General features: G+C 42.2%; 1 protein-coding gene across 5 annotated transcripts in view; it reads left to right on the plus strand.

Annotated features, from left to right (window-relative positions):
* The window catches only part of LOC146856397 (uncharacterized), a 35,566-nt gene extending 24,283 nt beyond the window's left edge, over positions 1-11,283 (plus strand). For 3 of the 5 annotated variants that reach the window (XR_014980940.1, XR_014980939.1, XR_014980937.1), the window contains exons 5-7: positions 5,593-5,720; positions 10,633-10,757; positions 11,175-11,283. Coding sequence is in view for 1 of the 5 variants with exons in the window: in XM_085650730.1 (XP_085506856.1) it covers positions 10,633-10,742 (110 nt within the window). In the remaining 4 variants the exon portion in view is untranslated. Of the gene's footprint in view, positions 1-5,173; positions 5,470-5,592; positions 5,721-10,632; positions 10,758-11,174 lie in introns of all 5 variants that reach the window. The other 2 variants (XR_014980938.1, XM_085650730.1) reach the window with 2 other exon arrangements.
* The last annotated feature ends 5,950 nt before the right edge of the window (positions 11,284-17,233 follow it).

Raw genomic sequence — 17,233 nt, forward strand, 5'->3', positions numbered from 1 at the left:
ATCCGTGGTAGTCTTGTCAGTTCTGTGATGTTCCTGGTCTGTTAACTGGAGGACATCAGTAAAACCCAGAGCAGCTCCAGAGGACTCCAATAGTGATGTTCAGAGATTAGCAATACATTGACAGGCCAGAAAGTTGAATAGGTATAGGAGTGCAGGATTCCTCCACCGAGCAATGGTTCCTGTTCTCGACTGTTTTTGGGAGTGTTGGTGGAGGACAGTTCTGAAACGTATAGTTCTGGGAGTGCCTCCAAACATATATATATATATATATATATATATATATATATATATATATATATATATATATATATATATATTCTGCCATCTAGCTTTTTCTTTGTTTTGGAATAACTTTAAATAAAGTTATTCATTTTAAACGGCAACCTTCACTTTGCAGTCGGGCCCCATGTGGGCATCTAATTTTTTTTATTGGTGAGCTTCCCCTGGGTCAACAGCTGCAGTGCTGATGTCAAATGAATGGTGAAGATTGGTCGCCTATTTTGGCATTTTACGGCGACATGTACTCGTAATCACTAGTATTGTGGGCCTGAGAGACCAGGACCTACATTCTACTGCTGCTAGAGCATGTATGTTGTATAAGCACAGTCCCACAGGTTCGTTGTCTGTTCCATAAAATGTGTATACAATTGCCCTTGGAGGTAGGGGGGAACCAGATGGGGGTCCCCTGCTTGCTGTGCCACTGGTTTCAAGCTAGCCTGAATCAGGTCCCAGGATGCTTGTTTCTGGTCCAGTGAGAACCTGGCTTAGCAGTTTGGGCTGGGCTGTTTCCATAAGGAGCAGGGTCAAGGCTGATTTGCATATGGCCCGGTGTGAGTGGTTTTAAAGTTTCAGCACTCCGTTCCTCTTGTGTAGTGTATTAGTTACCTGGGGTGGATTCAGGACTACAGTCTTGGTGTTCTGTGCATTGACATTTAGTAGTGTTGGTCAGGCTTCTGCGCAGTACTTTGGGCAACTGCACTAATTGTTTTACCAATTTTTAAGCACGGTGTGCAACTCCTAAAGGACCAGCTTCAGAGGTATGGACAGTCTAAACATGACGGGCCACCACATGAAGTCTTCCACTAGTTTGTCATCCCGCGAGGTACTTTCATTGAGACCTACTCTGCAGTTGCCCTTGCAATCCAGGAATGAATCATTGAGGCCTAGCTGCAATTCAATGTATTGTAATCCTATTTTGTGTTTTTTGGTCCGCACCAAGCCTAACATTGTGAATTTCCTACTCATCGTCCTTTCCTTTCTTTTCTTCCCTTTGGTATGAGCTCACGGAAGCTGAGTTTGATAGTGGGGAGGATTGTGCACCCTGTGCCCTGCTTTAGTTTACCCAGTATCTCCTCCCATCAGGCCTGTACAGATTAACTCCAAGTGAGATGTACAAAGTTGGCCCCTTCTGCAAGAAGAAATGGGCATTTAGATGACAGCCCTGGATACATTTTACATAATGTGATTAGGGCCCAATAGGTCATGTGAACATGATTATATGGAATGATTTTTAAGTCTTGCATCACCAGATGTTTTTAAACTTTATTGACACTTTATCTCAATCTGCCTTCGTAATGGGCTACTCCGCGCACATCTGCTATTTTTCCTGCACCTTTAACCTTGTTACTAGTCTAAGCAGTGCTCTATATATAATGGATATTGGCCTCCTGCAATTGGTGAATTCATACAAACCCACCATAATTTGTGTGGGTGCCAATGCATTTTAGGAGGGCCATCTGCTTCTCCCTCCTCCATTCCCATCTAATCCCCTGCTAACAGCAAATTGTGAAAACAGTTGTATACTCCGGATGCGCATATTCAAAGCAAATGACGCATTTTAGGATCCCCCTGCTGTGTCCCATACTTAATAGGTCTGTATCCCATTCTCTCATCCGCAAGCTGTCGAACAAGATGTTCTCATGTGAACCCTGCAAGTATCCTCTTCTCAAAGTGGTTACTCTCACCAAGCCAGCGTGCAGCTATATAATGTAGCTCAATATCTGGAACCTCATGCCCACTTTTACCCCTTTTCTTTTCAAGTTGTTCAACGTTACTCTGTTTTCCCATCCAGATTAATTCCACCATTAATTTGTTCAGTTCCTCGAATATCTTACGGGCAATTAATACATGGCACCCTGCAACGCAGATATCTAGGCAAGATAACTCTTTGCCCCACCACCTTTCCCATCACTGATAACTGGAGTGTTCCAGAAACTTTCAAGAGGCTCGTAGACCATCCAACACCCTTCCCATGTTCAGTTTGTAGCTTTCTGCATCCTCATGTGATAACTGTATCCCAAGATAACAACTTGTGGTCACCCAATGTAGAGCCACATTAGACACTTTGAGCCTCCCCAGTGAGAATACCTTGAATTTGCACTGATTTATGCACACACCAGAGACCGTGCAAGATTCTTTTAAGCATGTAGCAATATTGGATACTCGTATGTGGGTTTCTGAGGTATACCAGTGTCTGAATTTGGTGATTACATTAGACTGGGTTTAATCCTGTTCAGGCTCATGGGGAACACAGTGTAAAATGTAGAAATGAATGAGAAACCCCACTAGGCATAGATTAAACTATAAAACTAACTAAAACAAGGAATTTGTGTGCATACATGTACATCTTTTAGTATTGTGTAAGGATTAATTGCTTATAAGCACTCTGCTCAAACCATGAGTTTTACACATGCTGAAAGGCATAACAAAGCAAGTTAGAAGGTGAGCATATTGAAAGACAGTCCACTAATGGCTTTTTGAGTTGCCATATTTGGTTTGTCAAGATGTATACGTAACAAAAGTAAATATATGAAAACTGTGTCCTGCAAAAGTAAATCACAAAAACACGTATCTTAAAGTCTTTCTGTGGTTGATTATACCAATGGGGTCTTAGAGGTAGGCGTTTTGCTATGTTGAATATTCCCAAAGTCAATAGTTCATGTTGCCTTTCTAGTAGATTCTTAAGGAAAATGTTCTGCAACACTAACTCTCTGCCTCACTTAATACCACAGACACATTTGGACCTCCTTCGGCGGGACTTGCAAATTATGGAGGTTGTCCAAGTTTATTATGTACATGACAACGCTAGCATTTGCCCTGGTATTTATGGTAAATGTGTGCAGTGAACAAAAGCCAAGACAGTTATTTTTAGACTTGAAACGCACAGCACTTTAGCGTTTTTTTTTTTCCTTGTTTATCTTGTGATGCACGCTAACCCCGTAAAGTCTAAGCTGGGACGGCGGCTGCATTTTCTAAAGCATTCATGGTTCTCGTAATAGACTGGAAACCTGGAGGTTTGTGTCCTTGATCGTCAATCCTGACCAAAAATGTCACTACACTGGAAAGTCAAACTGCATTTGAAAGAATCTGTACTGACACCCATTTGGGGACAGTGCAAGGAAGAATAGTCCAAAATCCCAGCGGTGTAAATGTGTCCTTTTAGCTATGTGGGCGTAGCAGAAACCGTTTTGAAGGGACAAATGAACCAGACTTTTGGTGGCGGGATATAGTTCTAAGAGCTAGGGTGTAAGTCAGGAAGGACTATTTATATAGGGTGAACCTAACCAAAAGGAGGTGTAGTGTTGTACATGGTCAAAGGCAACCTTAAAGTCTGAGAGTAATAGGTCAGGAAGTGGAGTTGTGAACTGTTAATGATGCATTGTGATGTAGTATTCTTTAAAGAGGCGAGTCCTCAACTCTTAAGTGTTGGTGGCTGTCCTGATAGATAATGGGATAGTTCCAAATCATGGGTGCCAAGATGGAAAATAGATTTTCTTTTTATGCTTTTTAATCTTCATTCTGATGATATTTTGGCTGTGGGTGTTTTCGAAAACAACCAGAGATGGTGAGCTTGTCTGCAAGGCAGGCGGGGGTGCTGGCTGTGACAGCTTTGTAAATGAAGCACATGGTTTTGAAGAGGATGTAGTCTGGCAAGGGGAGCCAATGAAGATTCGTCAGGTAGGGGGGGGGGGGGGTCATATTTCTTCATGCTGTGAAGGAGTTAGCTACAGCATATGGTATGCACCGAGGGGTGCCAGTGTGGCATCTTTGATGCCATGGAATAGGGTATTGGCACCATCTAGATGCAATAGTACAAGAGCTTGAACAGCAGTAAAAAAAAAGTGAGCTGGTCCCAGCCCATTTGTGAGATTGTTTTTTTAACGATGTGTTCTTGAGGGGGGGATGTTGGTGTCCAAGGTGCATCCATGTAATGTGGCATCTTCAGAGTTTGGATTTGAAACTGTCATGGTTCACGCCATTGAGGTAGGTTTGTACTGTCTGGTTTGTTGTACTTGGTCATTAACATGAATTCTGGCTTGGTGAAGCTTCAGTTATGTGCAGGACATCCAGGTGTGGATCACGTGCAAGCACTGTCTGAATAGTCTTTCCAGTAGAGTTGTGCATCATTGGTATATTGGTGGTTCTTACTTTTCTCTGTTAGAGCAACACGTGACTTCATGGAAAGGTTAAAGAGGTCAGAAGACCAAATAAAATCCTAAGGGATATCGGAGCGCAGGGTCCTCATCTGTGGTGATGAGGGACTGTATAATGTTTACGGTGGTGGGCCCTGTGTTGCATTGTGATCTGAAGCCAGACTGCTATTTCTGCAGTGGATGCTTACAATTGATGTGATCTTGGGAGTTAAACATAGACTGCTTTTTCAATGATCTTGCAGATGATTGGTGAGTGATGTCAGTAGTTGGCCAAGTCCGGATCAAGTGTAGGTTTCTTAAGGGGTGGGGGAGGATCTGGCCAGTCTTGAGAGCTTCTTGGAAGATGCCTCGAGTGAGGAAGGCATTGACAGTGGTGGTGGTGGTGGGGGGGGAGAGGGTGTGTGCATGCCCCCCCCCCCGAGAGGGGTTGATGGACAGTGGTAAGACCTAGTGGCTTCGAGTAAGCTAAATCATTCGTATCTGGGATGGAGTTTTGACCACTCTGGAAATCTACAGGAAGGGATGGCTGTGAGATGAAGCAGACTTGTTTTTTTATCAGTGCGGTCATACCTGCCGTGTTCAACTTTAGAGGTTAATCAGACTGGAAGTTCTGTTTTTCTTTCCTGTCTGCAAACTGATAAATTATATGGCCTGTACCCTATTTTGTAAGTGACTATCAATCTTTTTTTCTTGGTCCTAATTTCCTGCTTTTCTTACCTTTTTTTTTTTATTGCTGTTAGGGAATGATTAAAATAAAGAGCCACCTTATAAATGTAAAGTCTACCTCCGCACTGTAGATGGTCCCACCGGGTGAACTGGCCACATTGAAATCAACTGAGGTGCTGAAGATCTGCTGCAGTCTGTCGCCTCTCTGGAGATGACCTGTATTCTGGCACCCAAGGGAGAACAGGATGCCTTAATTCAGACATGTCTCTATTTATGATATCACCAGAAATGGACCACCGAAGGGACCATATTGGGCAATGTGATCTTAATGAAATTGAGCTGCAGCTCACTCCTAGTAGAGTGTTTGAAGGTACATAACCACACCCACTCTGATTCGTTGTTCTGTCTAAGATTTATATGTAATTGCTCTAACAATGTTGCAAATTGTAATCCACCATGTCCAGGCCTAGCTGATATTGATGTTTTTCCATAGATCTAGAAGCAGACCGTTGGAGCTGTGAAATGGGCCTTTCATTATTGCAGAAACTCAGTTGTAGAATACTCTCCTGCGCCTCTACTTGGAGTCCGTTATTGTATACGACTGACTAGACTGCATTAAAGGTAGGCCATGGATCATGAAGGCTGATGGTGTCTTATGGCCAAGAGGCTCTCACAGAAGCAAGATGGCAGCAGTCCATGCTCTTGCTGTGAAACACTAACCTTGATGGATTCATGAGGTCACTTAGCTCATCTTCTGTGTCAGAACTTCTGAGGAGAAAAGAGAAGTGGGAATATGGATGCTGAGCTGGGGCCGATTGGGTATATGCATAGAAGATTTGAATTATTGCAAGTAAAACTTTCTCCAAGTTGGTTTGGCTGGTGTAGACACCCACTCCAGGTGTGCAGAGCCAAGACAGTACAGGAATGCTCTGCAATGATCTTTGTCAGGTTTGAGATGCTTGCAACTGTTTGGGGGGGGGGGGGGGAGGGGAGGGGACTAGATCAGTGAATAATACAAGGATAAAAGAATGAATGGTAAAGTTAATAGGGGTGGTGCTGTGAGGCTCTGTTACAAAGCATTGCTGATATTGTGGGAAAAGATGTGTTAAGAAGATAGGACTACAGCATCCCCACTGTTTACATCTGTTGTACTAAGGATATGAAGGGGAAAGGGCGAGCTTAATCTGTAAGCTCCTCTTTGGGAGAAATTCAGACTTCAGTAGTAACTTGAATGTTATACAAACATCACGGACAGACAGTTTTGATTTAAGACCTACACTGGCTTTTTACTCCTGCAATTTCTTCTCTCCTAATTGCCCCCTCTAAGACTCTTATCTTTCCTGCTTTTTTAAAGCATTTAGAACCATTGTGCTTGGTTGGCATGTGGGGATTATGTATATATGCTACCCATGTGATTTCACCCTCCCCTAAAAAGAGGGATGGTGGAGCATGCTTTTTGTATACGGTAGGTGTTCTTCGGGAAGGGAACTGATCGTTATTGCAAAGGTTTAAACATGTGGTTGCAACCTTCTACTGGCAAACTTACATGATCACCCCCCCCATGATTTTTTCCTTAGCGTCTGCTGTTGTGCTCTTACGTATGCCGGCATCCACTGTTCTGAACCTTGTAACTATTTTCTTTACTTGCACTAAATGTTCTCCGATGAACCACTAAATGTCCTATGGAGAACCTTTTGTCGCGTCACATTGTTAATCTTGTTTCTTGTGAATGCTTCCAGACCCACAGCGGGGCAGTCACAGGGTGATAATTATTTGTGTAACAAATTTGGTCCTGGAGTAGTAAGATGTCGGGCACTGCATTTTATTATGCGAGGCTAATCGGTCCCCTGGGTTCAGCTGTGTCCTTGAACGCTTCATTGAGAGTGTTCCATCCCTAGGTAGCTATTCTACCTTTAGATTTCTCACATCTTCGATGCTACTCCGCTGCTCTGCAGCTGGATGATATTTATGGGTTGCTCAGCACTGGGCTACCCAGTTCCACAAAGCCGTCCCTTCGGGGTCCATGAATATTGCTCTAATAACTGTAGGCGAAGCTGGATTCATACTTCCCGAGAAGTTACATTCCGACACACTGCTTGGTGACTCTCACCCCAGTGTATGCTGGAGTGCTTGGTAACTTGTTAACTGTCCTTATACTAACGTGGGATTTTGCTGTGGTGAAAGCTGAATGCAGCAGTGAGGTCTCCACAAGGCAGCAATGGAGCAGTCACCTTGGATCAATTGGAGAGTAGCATACGGTGCAATGTCAGCTACTAAAAATGAGGGTATAATCCTTGCTGCTGGGGGAGAGGAGCGTTCGAGGCAGACTGCCAGGCTGGGATTCCTCAGTGCATTTTAATATCTGGTAAAATTGTATCCCCTCCTTTAGAGCAGTTCAGGCAAAAGGAGGCAGCATCGTTAATGAGCATGTTAAGTGAGTACTTTGAACTTGGAGTAAAAGGTTACCTATAAAATGTAGTCTTGCACTTTGTGACTTTCCTATAGCCTGCTTAATGTGTTCTCCCTGCCACCAACTGCAGATTGAAGCTTTTGAATATGGCACAAGGAATTTGGGAGGACGGCTAATAGCTTTATTTAAAAAGTGGAATCTTTGCTACTCCCCTCTTACTCCTTGTAGGCGACCCACAAGCGTACCTTGACCACTCCAGCAGTCAGATTGCTGTAGGTCCAGTATTGGAACTGTAGTCTGAAAATTTGGCCCAATGTTGATCTTTGAAGAACCTCCCAGTCTTGAATGCTTTGGAAATATAATTTGCACTTGCACGTCTGGTTTTGAGTAGGTCATCTCAGGGTTCCCACTATAAGGTGAGCTGCTTGTTTGTCATAATGGTAATGCAGATTCTTCAGGTTTTCGTGTTTGTTCATGTGGTGGCTGGGCCAGAGCTGCCTTTATGGAAGCTTCAATTATGCACTTAAATCCCTGCTTCCTGGCGGTTCCAGCATCCTCCTGAGGTCAGTGTGATGATGGATATGCCTTGAAGCCATCACCAGCATGTGTATGATCAGTGTCCTCCTAATGTAATGCTTGCGTATCCGAGGATGGATTTGTTACTGAAGGTTGCTGACAATTACTGTGGTGGTGGCCCTACTACATTTGAGATCAGACGCGTGTCTTGTCAAGAGTAACTGCATCACTGAAGTCTTATGCTGATTCTTTCCCCCAAAGCCTAATCACCAGCACAGTGCTCCACTGCCTGGCTAAATCTCACAGCATTTTCGCATCCGCCGACCAGATTCTTTTGAGTGTCCGCCCAAGCACCACTCAAGGTGTGTTTGGGCTTGGACATGGAGCAAGCAGTTTAGAGCCCTGAAGGTATAAAAGGCAGTCTTGGACGTTTGTGGGTACTACTGGTAGATGTACTCCTTTTTTGTATGCTAAAACAATCTGGATTTGCAAATGGCAGGGGTTCTTTTACTGAACAATGACAACTGTACAGCCTAATAAGTGTTCTTTTTCATTGCCTAGTGGTTAGAACCTACTGCCGATCACTACCTAACCTGCAGACAGTCTGTCTCCACAATCTGCTATCTTTATTGTGTAGCTGATTGGGACCTTACAGCTTAGATCTCCAGCAGCCATCTTGCTTAGAGAATACATCTGGCTTCGGGTGAGTTTCCCCTCTCTCGATCATCATGCAGTCATTGGCTACTGCTTAGTATCCATTGTGGCAGTGTTATGTACAATTGTTCTAGGGCATCTGGTACTACTGTGCTCTAAGTAGTGAACAGAGTAACAGCGTTCCAGACTTTCCCTTAGTACTTCGATTAGGCACTCACCTGCCAATTCCCTTTCGAACAGGGATTTTGAGGTCTGTGGCAGAAAATCCAATTTTTGTATATGTAACAGTGAAGTAACCTTTATGGAATCTTGCTACCAGCTTACTTCAGTGAGGCATAGTCTTAGGGTATAGGCGGGGCAAGAGAACCTATGTGTCTACTGATAGAGACCACACCTCCAAAAATGGGATGTAGCCTCACCACAACCGCAGGCCTGTCGGGAGTATTCGCTTCCCCCACCATCGCCTCTTCAAATGTAGATGTCTTTGCTTCAGCTGTCTCTGCTACTCTAAATTGCTTGGGCAGCTGAAGTTCTCAAAACCACCTGCTGAATCCATGCCATGTACTACATGCATCCCAAAGAAGCGCTCACCCCACTAGAAGAAAAAATAAAATTCCATTTGGTTTTCCAACTGGGAGATTAGGCCATTCTTTGGCAAAGGTTGGGAGAGCTTCTCAACACACCTGCCCTTATTCATGCCTCTTCCATATGGTAAGCTGGACTTCTTCCAGATTCGTTGGTTTGAGCTTTTGCTTCAGGAGAAACTAACATGCAAGACCATCTTCCTGTCTCTTATCCACAGTAATGAGGCTATGAAACATCTGGCTGAGACTCAAGTATCTGCTTGAAGTGGTGGGCACTGGTAGGATTTTAGATTAAAAAAAATGTTTAGCCTTAATAATTTAAATCTACCCATGCTTTCTATTCCAAGCATAGTGAATCCTTGCAGACATTTTTTTTTTTTGTACGGAGTACTGCACAAACTTCCCAGTCTTTCAATGTATATATTTTCCACACGGGCTGTAAGAGCTGGATGATGGGTATATGCACTCGCCCTGGCAGACCCATGGTATCCAGCCAGCACCATTTGAACTTCTGATGATTAATTCAGGAGGACCTCAGCATGCACAATTTGATTTATGTCCAGTTGTCAAAATGTCCCTGAATAGGAGGATACTTTTTGAGCAATTATCGTGATTTCTAGAGGAAATTAATCGCATTTCCTAATGAGACAAGGATGGAACTAGAGACTCCGGTCATGGTGGATGAATGATTCAGGCAGGGCTTGTAGACCTCCTCCCAACAGCATATGTAAAAGGTACCCATCAACTTGAATATTTCATGTTGAATCATTTAATATTCTGTAACAGACTAGTTCTTCACCTTGTTTTTTGTTCACTCCTTTTCTACCTTTTTATTTGTTAAAAGAATGTGGGTCGTACTTGGCATCTGCACAGGGACCACAATCTGTGTCAGATAGCCTGTCCCCCATATTAAAAGTGCATTAACCTCTATGACTGGGTAAATATGGTGTCCGAGACACTTGACATATTTTGACTGATTTCCCTCACCACCAACCTTTAAATAATGCCCTGAATGTATAAGTAGCTTAAAGTTTTGCAGAGTTGGTATGAAACGGGTTTTTTCCCTTTTTTTTTAAACTGAGTGAATCTGCGGGTGTAAACCGAAGTGGTAGAAGCTGTCCCTGCATTTTAGCACTTTAGGGTGGATGTAAACTATTCAAGCATCTCGGTGGAAGAGGACCATGCATGATGTGGCCTTTAAGAATACTGCATCACCACGCTGATTAAGTATGTAGGTAGCTTTAGAAGCCACCCTGAACATTATAATTTGTTGTGACTTTTCCATAAGATTTGACACTGTCCTCTGTTGGTTGATTTTGAATCTATTCCTTATTTACTGAACTTTGTCTTTGTTTTCCAACATTTCTAGAAGCAGCCTCATGGAGCCGGAAAATGCACCCTGTGACGATTTCTGAAGCTGAGTGGTGGGGGAACCTTGGCTTCTGTTTCATGTTGAAACCAGTTGGTGAAATAACTTGAGGTGATTCAGTAAAGGTAAGTCATGCATTGTAGAGGTTTATATTGCACTATACCCTTAGGAACATCACCCTAAAACAAGGAAAACCACAGCAGTGCATGCTAGCCATCCGAAGTTTGGATTGTGTAGTAGTTTAGTCTGGTCAGTAGTCTTTACCTGAGATCCAGAAGAGAAGTTTTAAAATATAAAGCCAGAGCAGTAGGCAATGGTGGGGTGTTTGAGTTGGCTTCAGAAGATGGCTAATGCACACAGCCTCTTCTGTGTGAAAGTTTCCCCTGGTCAACACTCCTTCTGGTTATTTTTGCCCCCACTAACTTTTGTTCTGCACCGTTTAATTTTCTGGCTAGATTAATGTGATAGCACTGCCCTCTACGTTGAATTTCCTGTGCTGAATGTATACTAAAACCACTAATTGTTTTTATTCTTCGTCATAGGTGGCCCATATGGAGTATTTTTGAAGGAAGATCCACTGTACCTGTCACCAGTCACGTTCTTCTGCTGGATGCTTATTCTTTAGTTAATAAAAGTGATTGAACGGAATTTATTCTATTTGTGATCATTGTAATGTGTGCATAAGGTTTACTCTGAGTTCCACATTGAGGGTGTCCCGTTTATATTCTATTTAGATTGCTCCTTAAGGTGGTATAGAAATGCGGTGTATTAAATTTACCTCTGTGTAGTGTCCAAAGTAAGCTTGTAAAACATTTTGTTCCTCGTATAAGAAGAATATGCAATTCCCTGATTAAGATACTATACACCCATGCCCGTTCTTTCAGTAAGTGTTCCATTCCAGGGTAGCTGATTCACCTAGAGCTTTCACTAAGTTTTCTGCTCTTCAGTTACTAGTAGCTGTAGTGTTGCACAGCATTCCCCCTTCTGTCAAGGGTCATGTTCGATGCAGCACTGATGGAATAGCTTCCTGCTATTAGGTGACCCACAACTTGCTGTGCCTCTGGAGTTATTATACCAACTTCAAAAGCTACCATCGTCGAGGGAGTTATGAAATGTTTCTACATAAAATACGGCCTTGTTAGGGAGATTGAACCTGGACACGTATTGGAAATACTTAGTATACTTACACTTCTGGGACTGGACACTTGTATTGGAAATACTTCGTATATTTCTAGGGACTGGACACTTGTATTGGATATACTTACTGGACTGGACACTTGTATTGGAAACACTTACTACACTTCTGGGGACTGGACACTTGTATTGGAAATACTTACTACACTTACTTCTAGGGACTGGACACTTGTATTGGAAATACTTACTTCTAGGGACTGGACACTTGTATTGGAAATACGTACTACACTTCTGGGGACTGGACACCTGTATTGGAAATACTTAGTATACTTCTACGGACTGGACACCTGTATTGGAAATACTTAGTATACTTCTACGGACTGGGCACTTGTATTAGAAATACATACTATACTTACTTCTAGGGACTGGACACGTGTATTGGAAATACTTACTACACTTCTGGGACTGGACACTTGTATTGGAAATACTTAGTATACTTCTAGGGACTGGACACTTGTATTGGAAATACTTACTTCTAGGGACTGGGCACTTGTATTGGAAATACTTACTACACTTCTGGGACTGGGCACTTGTATTGGAAATACTTAGAATACTTCTAGGGACTGGGCACTTGTATTGGAAATACTTACTTCTAGGGACTGGACACGTGTATTGGAAATACTTACTTCTAGGGACTGGACACTTGTATTGGAAATACTTAGTATACTTCTAGGGACTGGACACTTGTATTGGAAATACTTAGTATACTGCTAGGGACTGGACACTTGTATTGGAAATACTTACTTCTAGGGACCGGGCACTTGTATTGGAAATACTTACTACACTTCTGGGGACTGGACACTTGTATTGGAAATACTTACGGGACTGGACACTTGTATTGGAAATACTTAGTACACTTCTGGGGACTGGACACTTGTATTGGGTATACTTACTTCTAGGGACTGAGCACTTGTATTGGAAATACTTACTATACTTCTTGGCACAGTGCACTTGTATTGGAAATACTTAGTATACTTCTAGGGACTGGACACTTGTATTGGAAATACTTACTACACGACTGGGCACTTGTATTGGAAATACTTACTACACTTCTGGGGACTGGACACTTGTATTGGAAATACTTCTAGGGACTGGACACTTGTATTCAAAATACTTACTTCTCGGGACTGGGCACTTGTATTGGAAATACTTGCTACACTTCTGGGCACTGGACACTTGTATTGGAAATACTTACTTCTAGGGACTGGACACTTGTATTGGAAATACTTACTTCTGGGGACTGGACACTTGTATTGGAAATACTTACTTCTAGGGACTGGGCACTTGTATTGGAAATACTTACTACACTTACTTCTAGGGACTGGACACGTGTATTGGAAATACTTACTTCTAGGGACTGGACACTTGTATTGGAAATACTTAGTACACTTCTGGGGACTGGACACTTGTATTGGAAATACTTACTACACTTCTGGGACTGGACACTTGTATTGGAAATACGTACTACACTTCTGGGGACTGGACACCTGTATTGGAAATACTTAGTATACTTCTACGGACTGGGCACTTGTATTAGAAATACATACTACACTTACTTCTAGGGACTGGACACGTGTATTGGAAATACTTACTACACTTCTGGGACTGGACACTTGTATTGGAAATACTTAGTATACTTCTAGGGACTGGACACTTGTATTGGAAATACTTACTTCTAGGGACTGGGCACTTGTATTGGAAATACTTACTACACTTCTGGGACTGGGCACTTGTATTGGAAATACTTACTACACTTCTGGGGACTGGACACTTGTATTGGAAATACTTACTTCTAGGGACTGGACACGTGTATTGGAAATACTTACTACACTTACTTCTAGGCACTGGACACTTGTATTGGAAATACTAGGTATACTTACTGCACTGGACACTTGTATTGGGTATACTTACTTCTCGGGACTGGGCACTTGTATTGGAAATACTTGCTACACTTCTGGGCACTGGACACTTGTATTGGAAATACTTACTTCTAGGGACTGGACACTTGTATTGGAAATACTTACTTCTGGGGACTGGACACTTGTATTGGAAATACTTACTTCTAGGGACTGGACACTTGTATTGGAAATACTTACTTCTAGGGACTGGACACTTGTATTGGAAATACTTACTTCTGGGGACTGGACACTTGTATTGGAAATACTTAGTATACTTCTGGGGACTGGACACTTGTATTGGAAATACTTCGTATACTTCTAGGGACTGGACACTTGTATTGGAAATACTTACTACACTTCTAGGGACTGAGCACTTGTATTGGAAATACTTACTATACTTCTTGGCACAGTGCACTTGTATTGGAAATACTTAGTATACTTCTAGGGACTGGACACTTGTATTGGAAATACTTACTACACTTCTGGGGACTGGACACTTGTATTGGAAATACTTCTAGGGACTGGACACTTGTATTCAAAATACTTACTTCTCGGGACTGGACACTTGTATTGGAAATACTTGCTACACTTCTGGGCACTGGACACTTGTATTGGAAATACTTACTTCTAGGGACTGGACACTTGTATTGGAAATACTTACTACACTTACTTCTAGGGACTGGACACTTGTATTGGAAATACTTACTTCTGGGGACTGCACACTTGTATTGGAAATACATACTACACTTACTTCTAGGGACTGGACACGTGTATTGGAAATACTTACTTCTAGGGACTGGACACTTGTATTGGAAATACTTAGTACACTTCTGGGGACTGGACACTTGTATTGGAAATACGTACTACACTTCTGGGGACTGGACACCTGTATTGGAAATACTTAGTATACTTCTAGGGACTGGACACTTGTATTGGAAATACTTAGTATACTTCTACGGACTGGGCACTTGTATTAGAAATACATACTACACTTACTTCTAGGGACTGGACACGTGTATTGGAAATACTTACTACACTTCTGGGACTGGACACTTGTATTGGAAATACTTAGTATACTTCTAGGGACTGGACACTTGTATTGGAAATACTTACTACACTTCTGGGGACTGGACACTTGTATTGGAAATACTTCTAGGGACTGGACACGTGTATTGGAAATACTTACTTCTAGGGACTGGGCACTTGTATTGGAAATACTTGCTACACTTCTGGACACTTGTATTGGAAATACTTACTTCTAGGGACTGGACACTTGTATTGGAAATACTTACTACACTTCTAGGGACTGGACACTTGTATTGGAAATACTTACTTCTAGGGACTGGGCACTTGTATTGGAAATACTTACTACACTTCTGGGACTGGACACTTGTATTGGAAATACTTACTACACTTCTGGGACTGGACACTTGTATTGGAAATACTTAGTATACTTCTAGGGACTGGACACTTGTATTGGAAATACTTACTTCTCGGGACTGGGCACTTGTATTGGAAATACTTGCTACACTTCTGGACACTTGTATTGGAAATACTTACTTCTAGGGACTGGACACTTGTATTGGAAATACTTACTACACTTCTAGGGACTGGACACTTGTATTGGAAATACTTACTTCTAGGGACTGGGCACTTGTATTGGAAATACTTACTACACTTACTTCTAGGGACTGGGCACTTGTATTGGAAATACTTACTTCTGGGGACTGCACACTTGTATTGGAAATACATACTACACTTACTTCTAGGGACTGGGCACTTGTATTGGAAATACTTACTTCTGGGGACTGCACACTTGTATTGGAAATACTTACTACACTTCTGGGACTGGACACTTGTATTGGAAATACGTACTACACTTCTGGGGACTGGACACCTGTATTGGAAATACTTAGTATACTTCTAGGGACTGGACACTTGTATTGGAAATACTTACTACACTTCTGGGGACTGGACACTTGTATTGGAAATACTTACTTCTAGGGACTGGGCACTTGTATTGGAAATACTTACTACACTTCTGGGGACTGGACACTTGTATTGGAAATACTTACTACACTTACTTCTAGGGACTGGACACGTGTATTGGAAATACTTACTACACTTCTGGGACTGGACACCTGTATTGGAAATACTTAGTATACTTCTAGGGACTGGACACTTGTATTGGAAATACTTAGTATACTTCTACGGACTGGGCACTTGTATTAGAAATACATACTACACTTACTTCTAGGGACTGGACACGTGTATTGGAAATACTTACTACACTTCTGGGACTGGACACTTGTATTGGAAATACTTAGTATACTTCTAGGGACTGGACACTTGTATTGGAAATACTTACTACACTTCTGGGGACTGGACACTTGTATTGGAAATACTTCTAGGGACTGGACACGTGTATTGGAAATACTTACTTCTAGGGACTGGACACGTGTTTTGGAAATACTTAGTACACTTCTGGGGACTGGACACTTGTATTGGAAATACTTAGTATACTTCTAGGGACTGGACACTTGTATTGGAAATACTTAGTATACTTCTAGGGACTGGACACTTGTATTGGAAATACTTACTTCTCGGGACTGGGCACTTGTATTGGAAATACTTGCTACACTTCTGGACACTTGTATTGGAAATACTTACTTCTAGGGACTGGACACTTGTATTGGAAATACTTACTACACTTCTAGGGACTGGACACTTGTATTGGAAATACTTACTTCTAGGGACTGGGCACTTGTATTGGAAATACTTACTACACTTCTGGGGACTGGACACTTATATTGGAAATACTTACTACACTTACTTCTAGGGACTGGGCACTTGTATTGGAAATACTTACTTCTAGGGACTGGGCACTTGTATTGGAAATACTTACTACACTTCTGGGACTGGGCACTTGTATTGGAAATACTTACTACACTTCTGGGGACTGGACACTTGTATTGGAAATACTTACTTCTAGGGACTGGACACGTGTATTGGAAATACTTACTTCTAGGGACTGGACACTTGTATTGGAAATACTTAGTACACTTCTGGGGACTGGACACTTGTATTGGAAATACGTACTACACTTCTGGGGACTGGACACCTGTATTGGAAATACTTACTACACTTCTGGGACTGGACACTTGTATTGGAAATACGTACTACACTTCTGGGGACTGGACACTTGTATTGGAAATACTTAGTACACTTCTAGGGACTGGACAATTGTATTGGAAATACTTACGGGACTGGACACTTGTATTGGAAATACTTAGTACACTTCTGGGCACTTGTATTGGAAATACTTACTTCTAGGGACTGGACACTTGTATTGGAAATACTTACTTCTAGGGACTGGACACTTGTATTGGAAATACGTACTACACTTCTGGGGACTGGACACCTGTATTGGAAATACTTAGTATACTTCTAGGGACTGGACACTTGTATTGGAAATACTTAGTATACTTCTAGGGACTGGACACTTGTAT

Source organism: Triturus cristatus, chromosome 4_1, assembly GCF_964204655.1.
Source record: "Triturus cristatus chromosome 4_1, aTriCri1.1, whole genome shotgun sequence".
In the NCBI taxonomy this organism is placed as follows: Eukaryota; Metazoa; Chordata; class Amphibia; order Caudata; family Salamandridae; genus Triturus; species Triturus cristatus.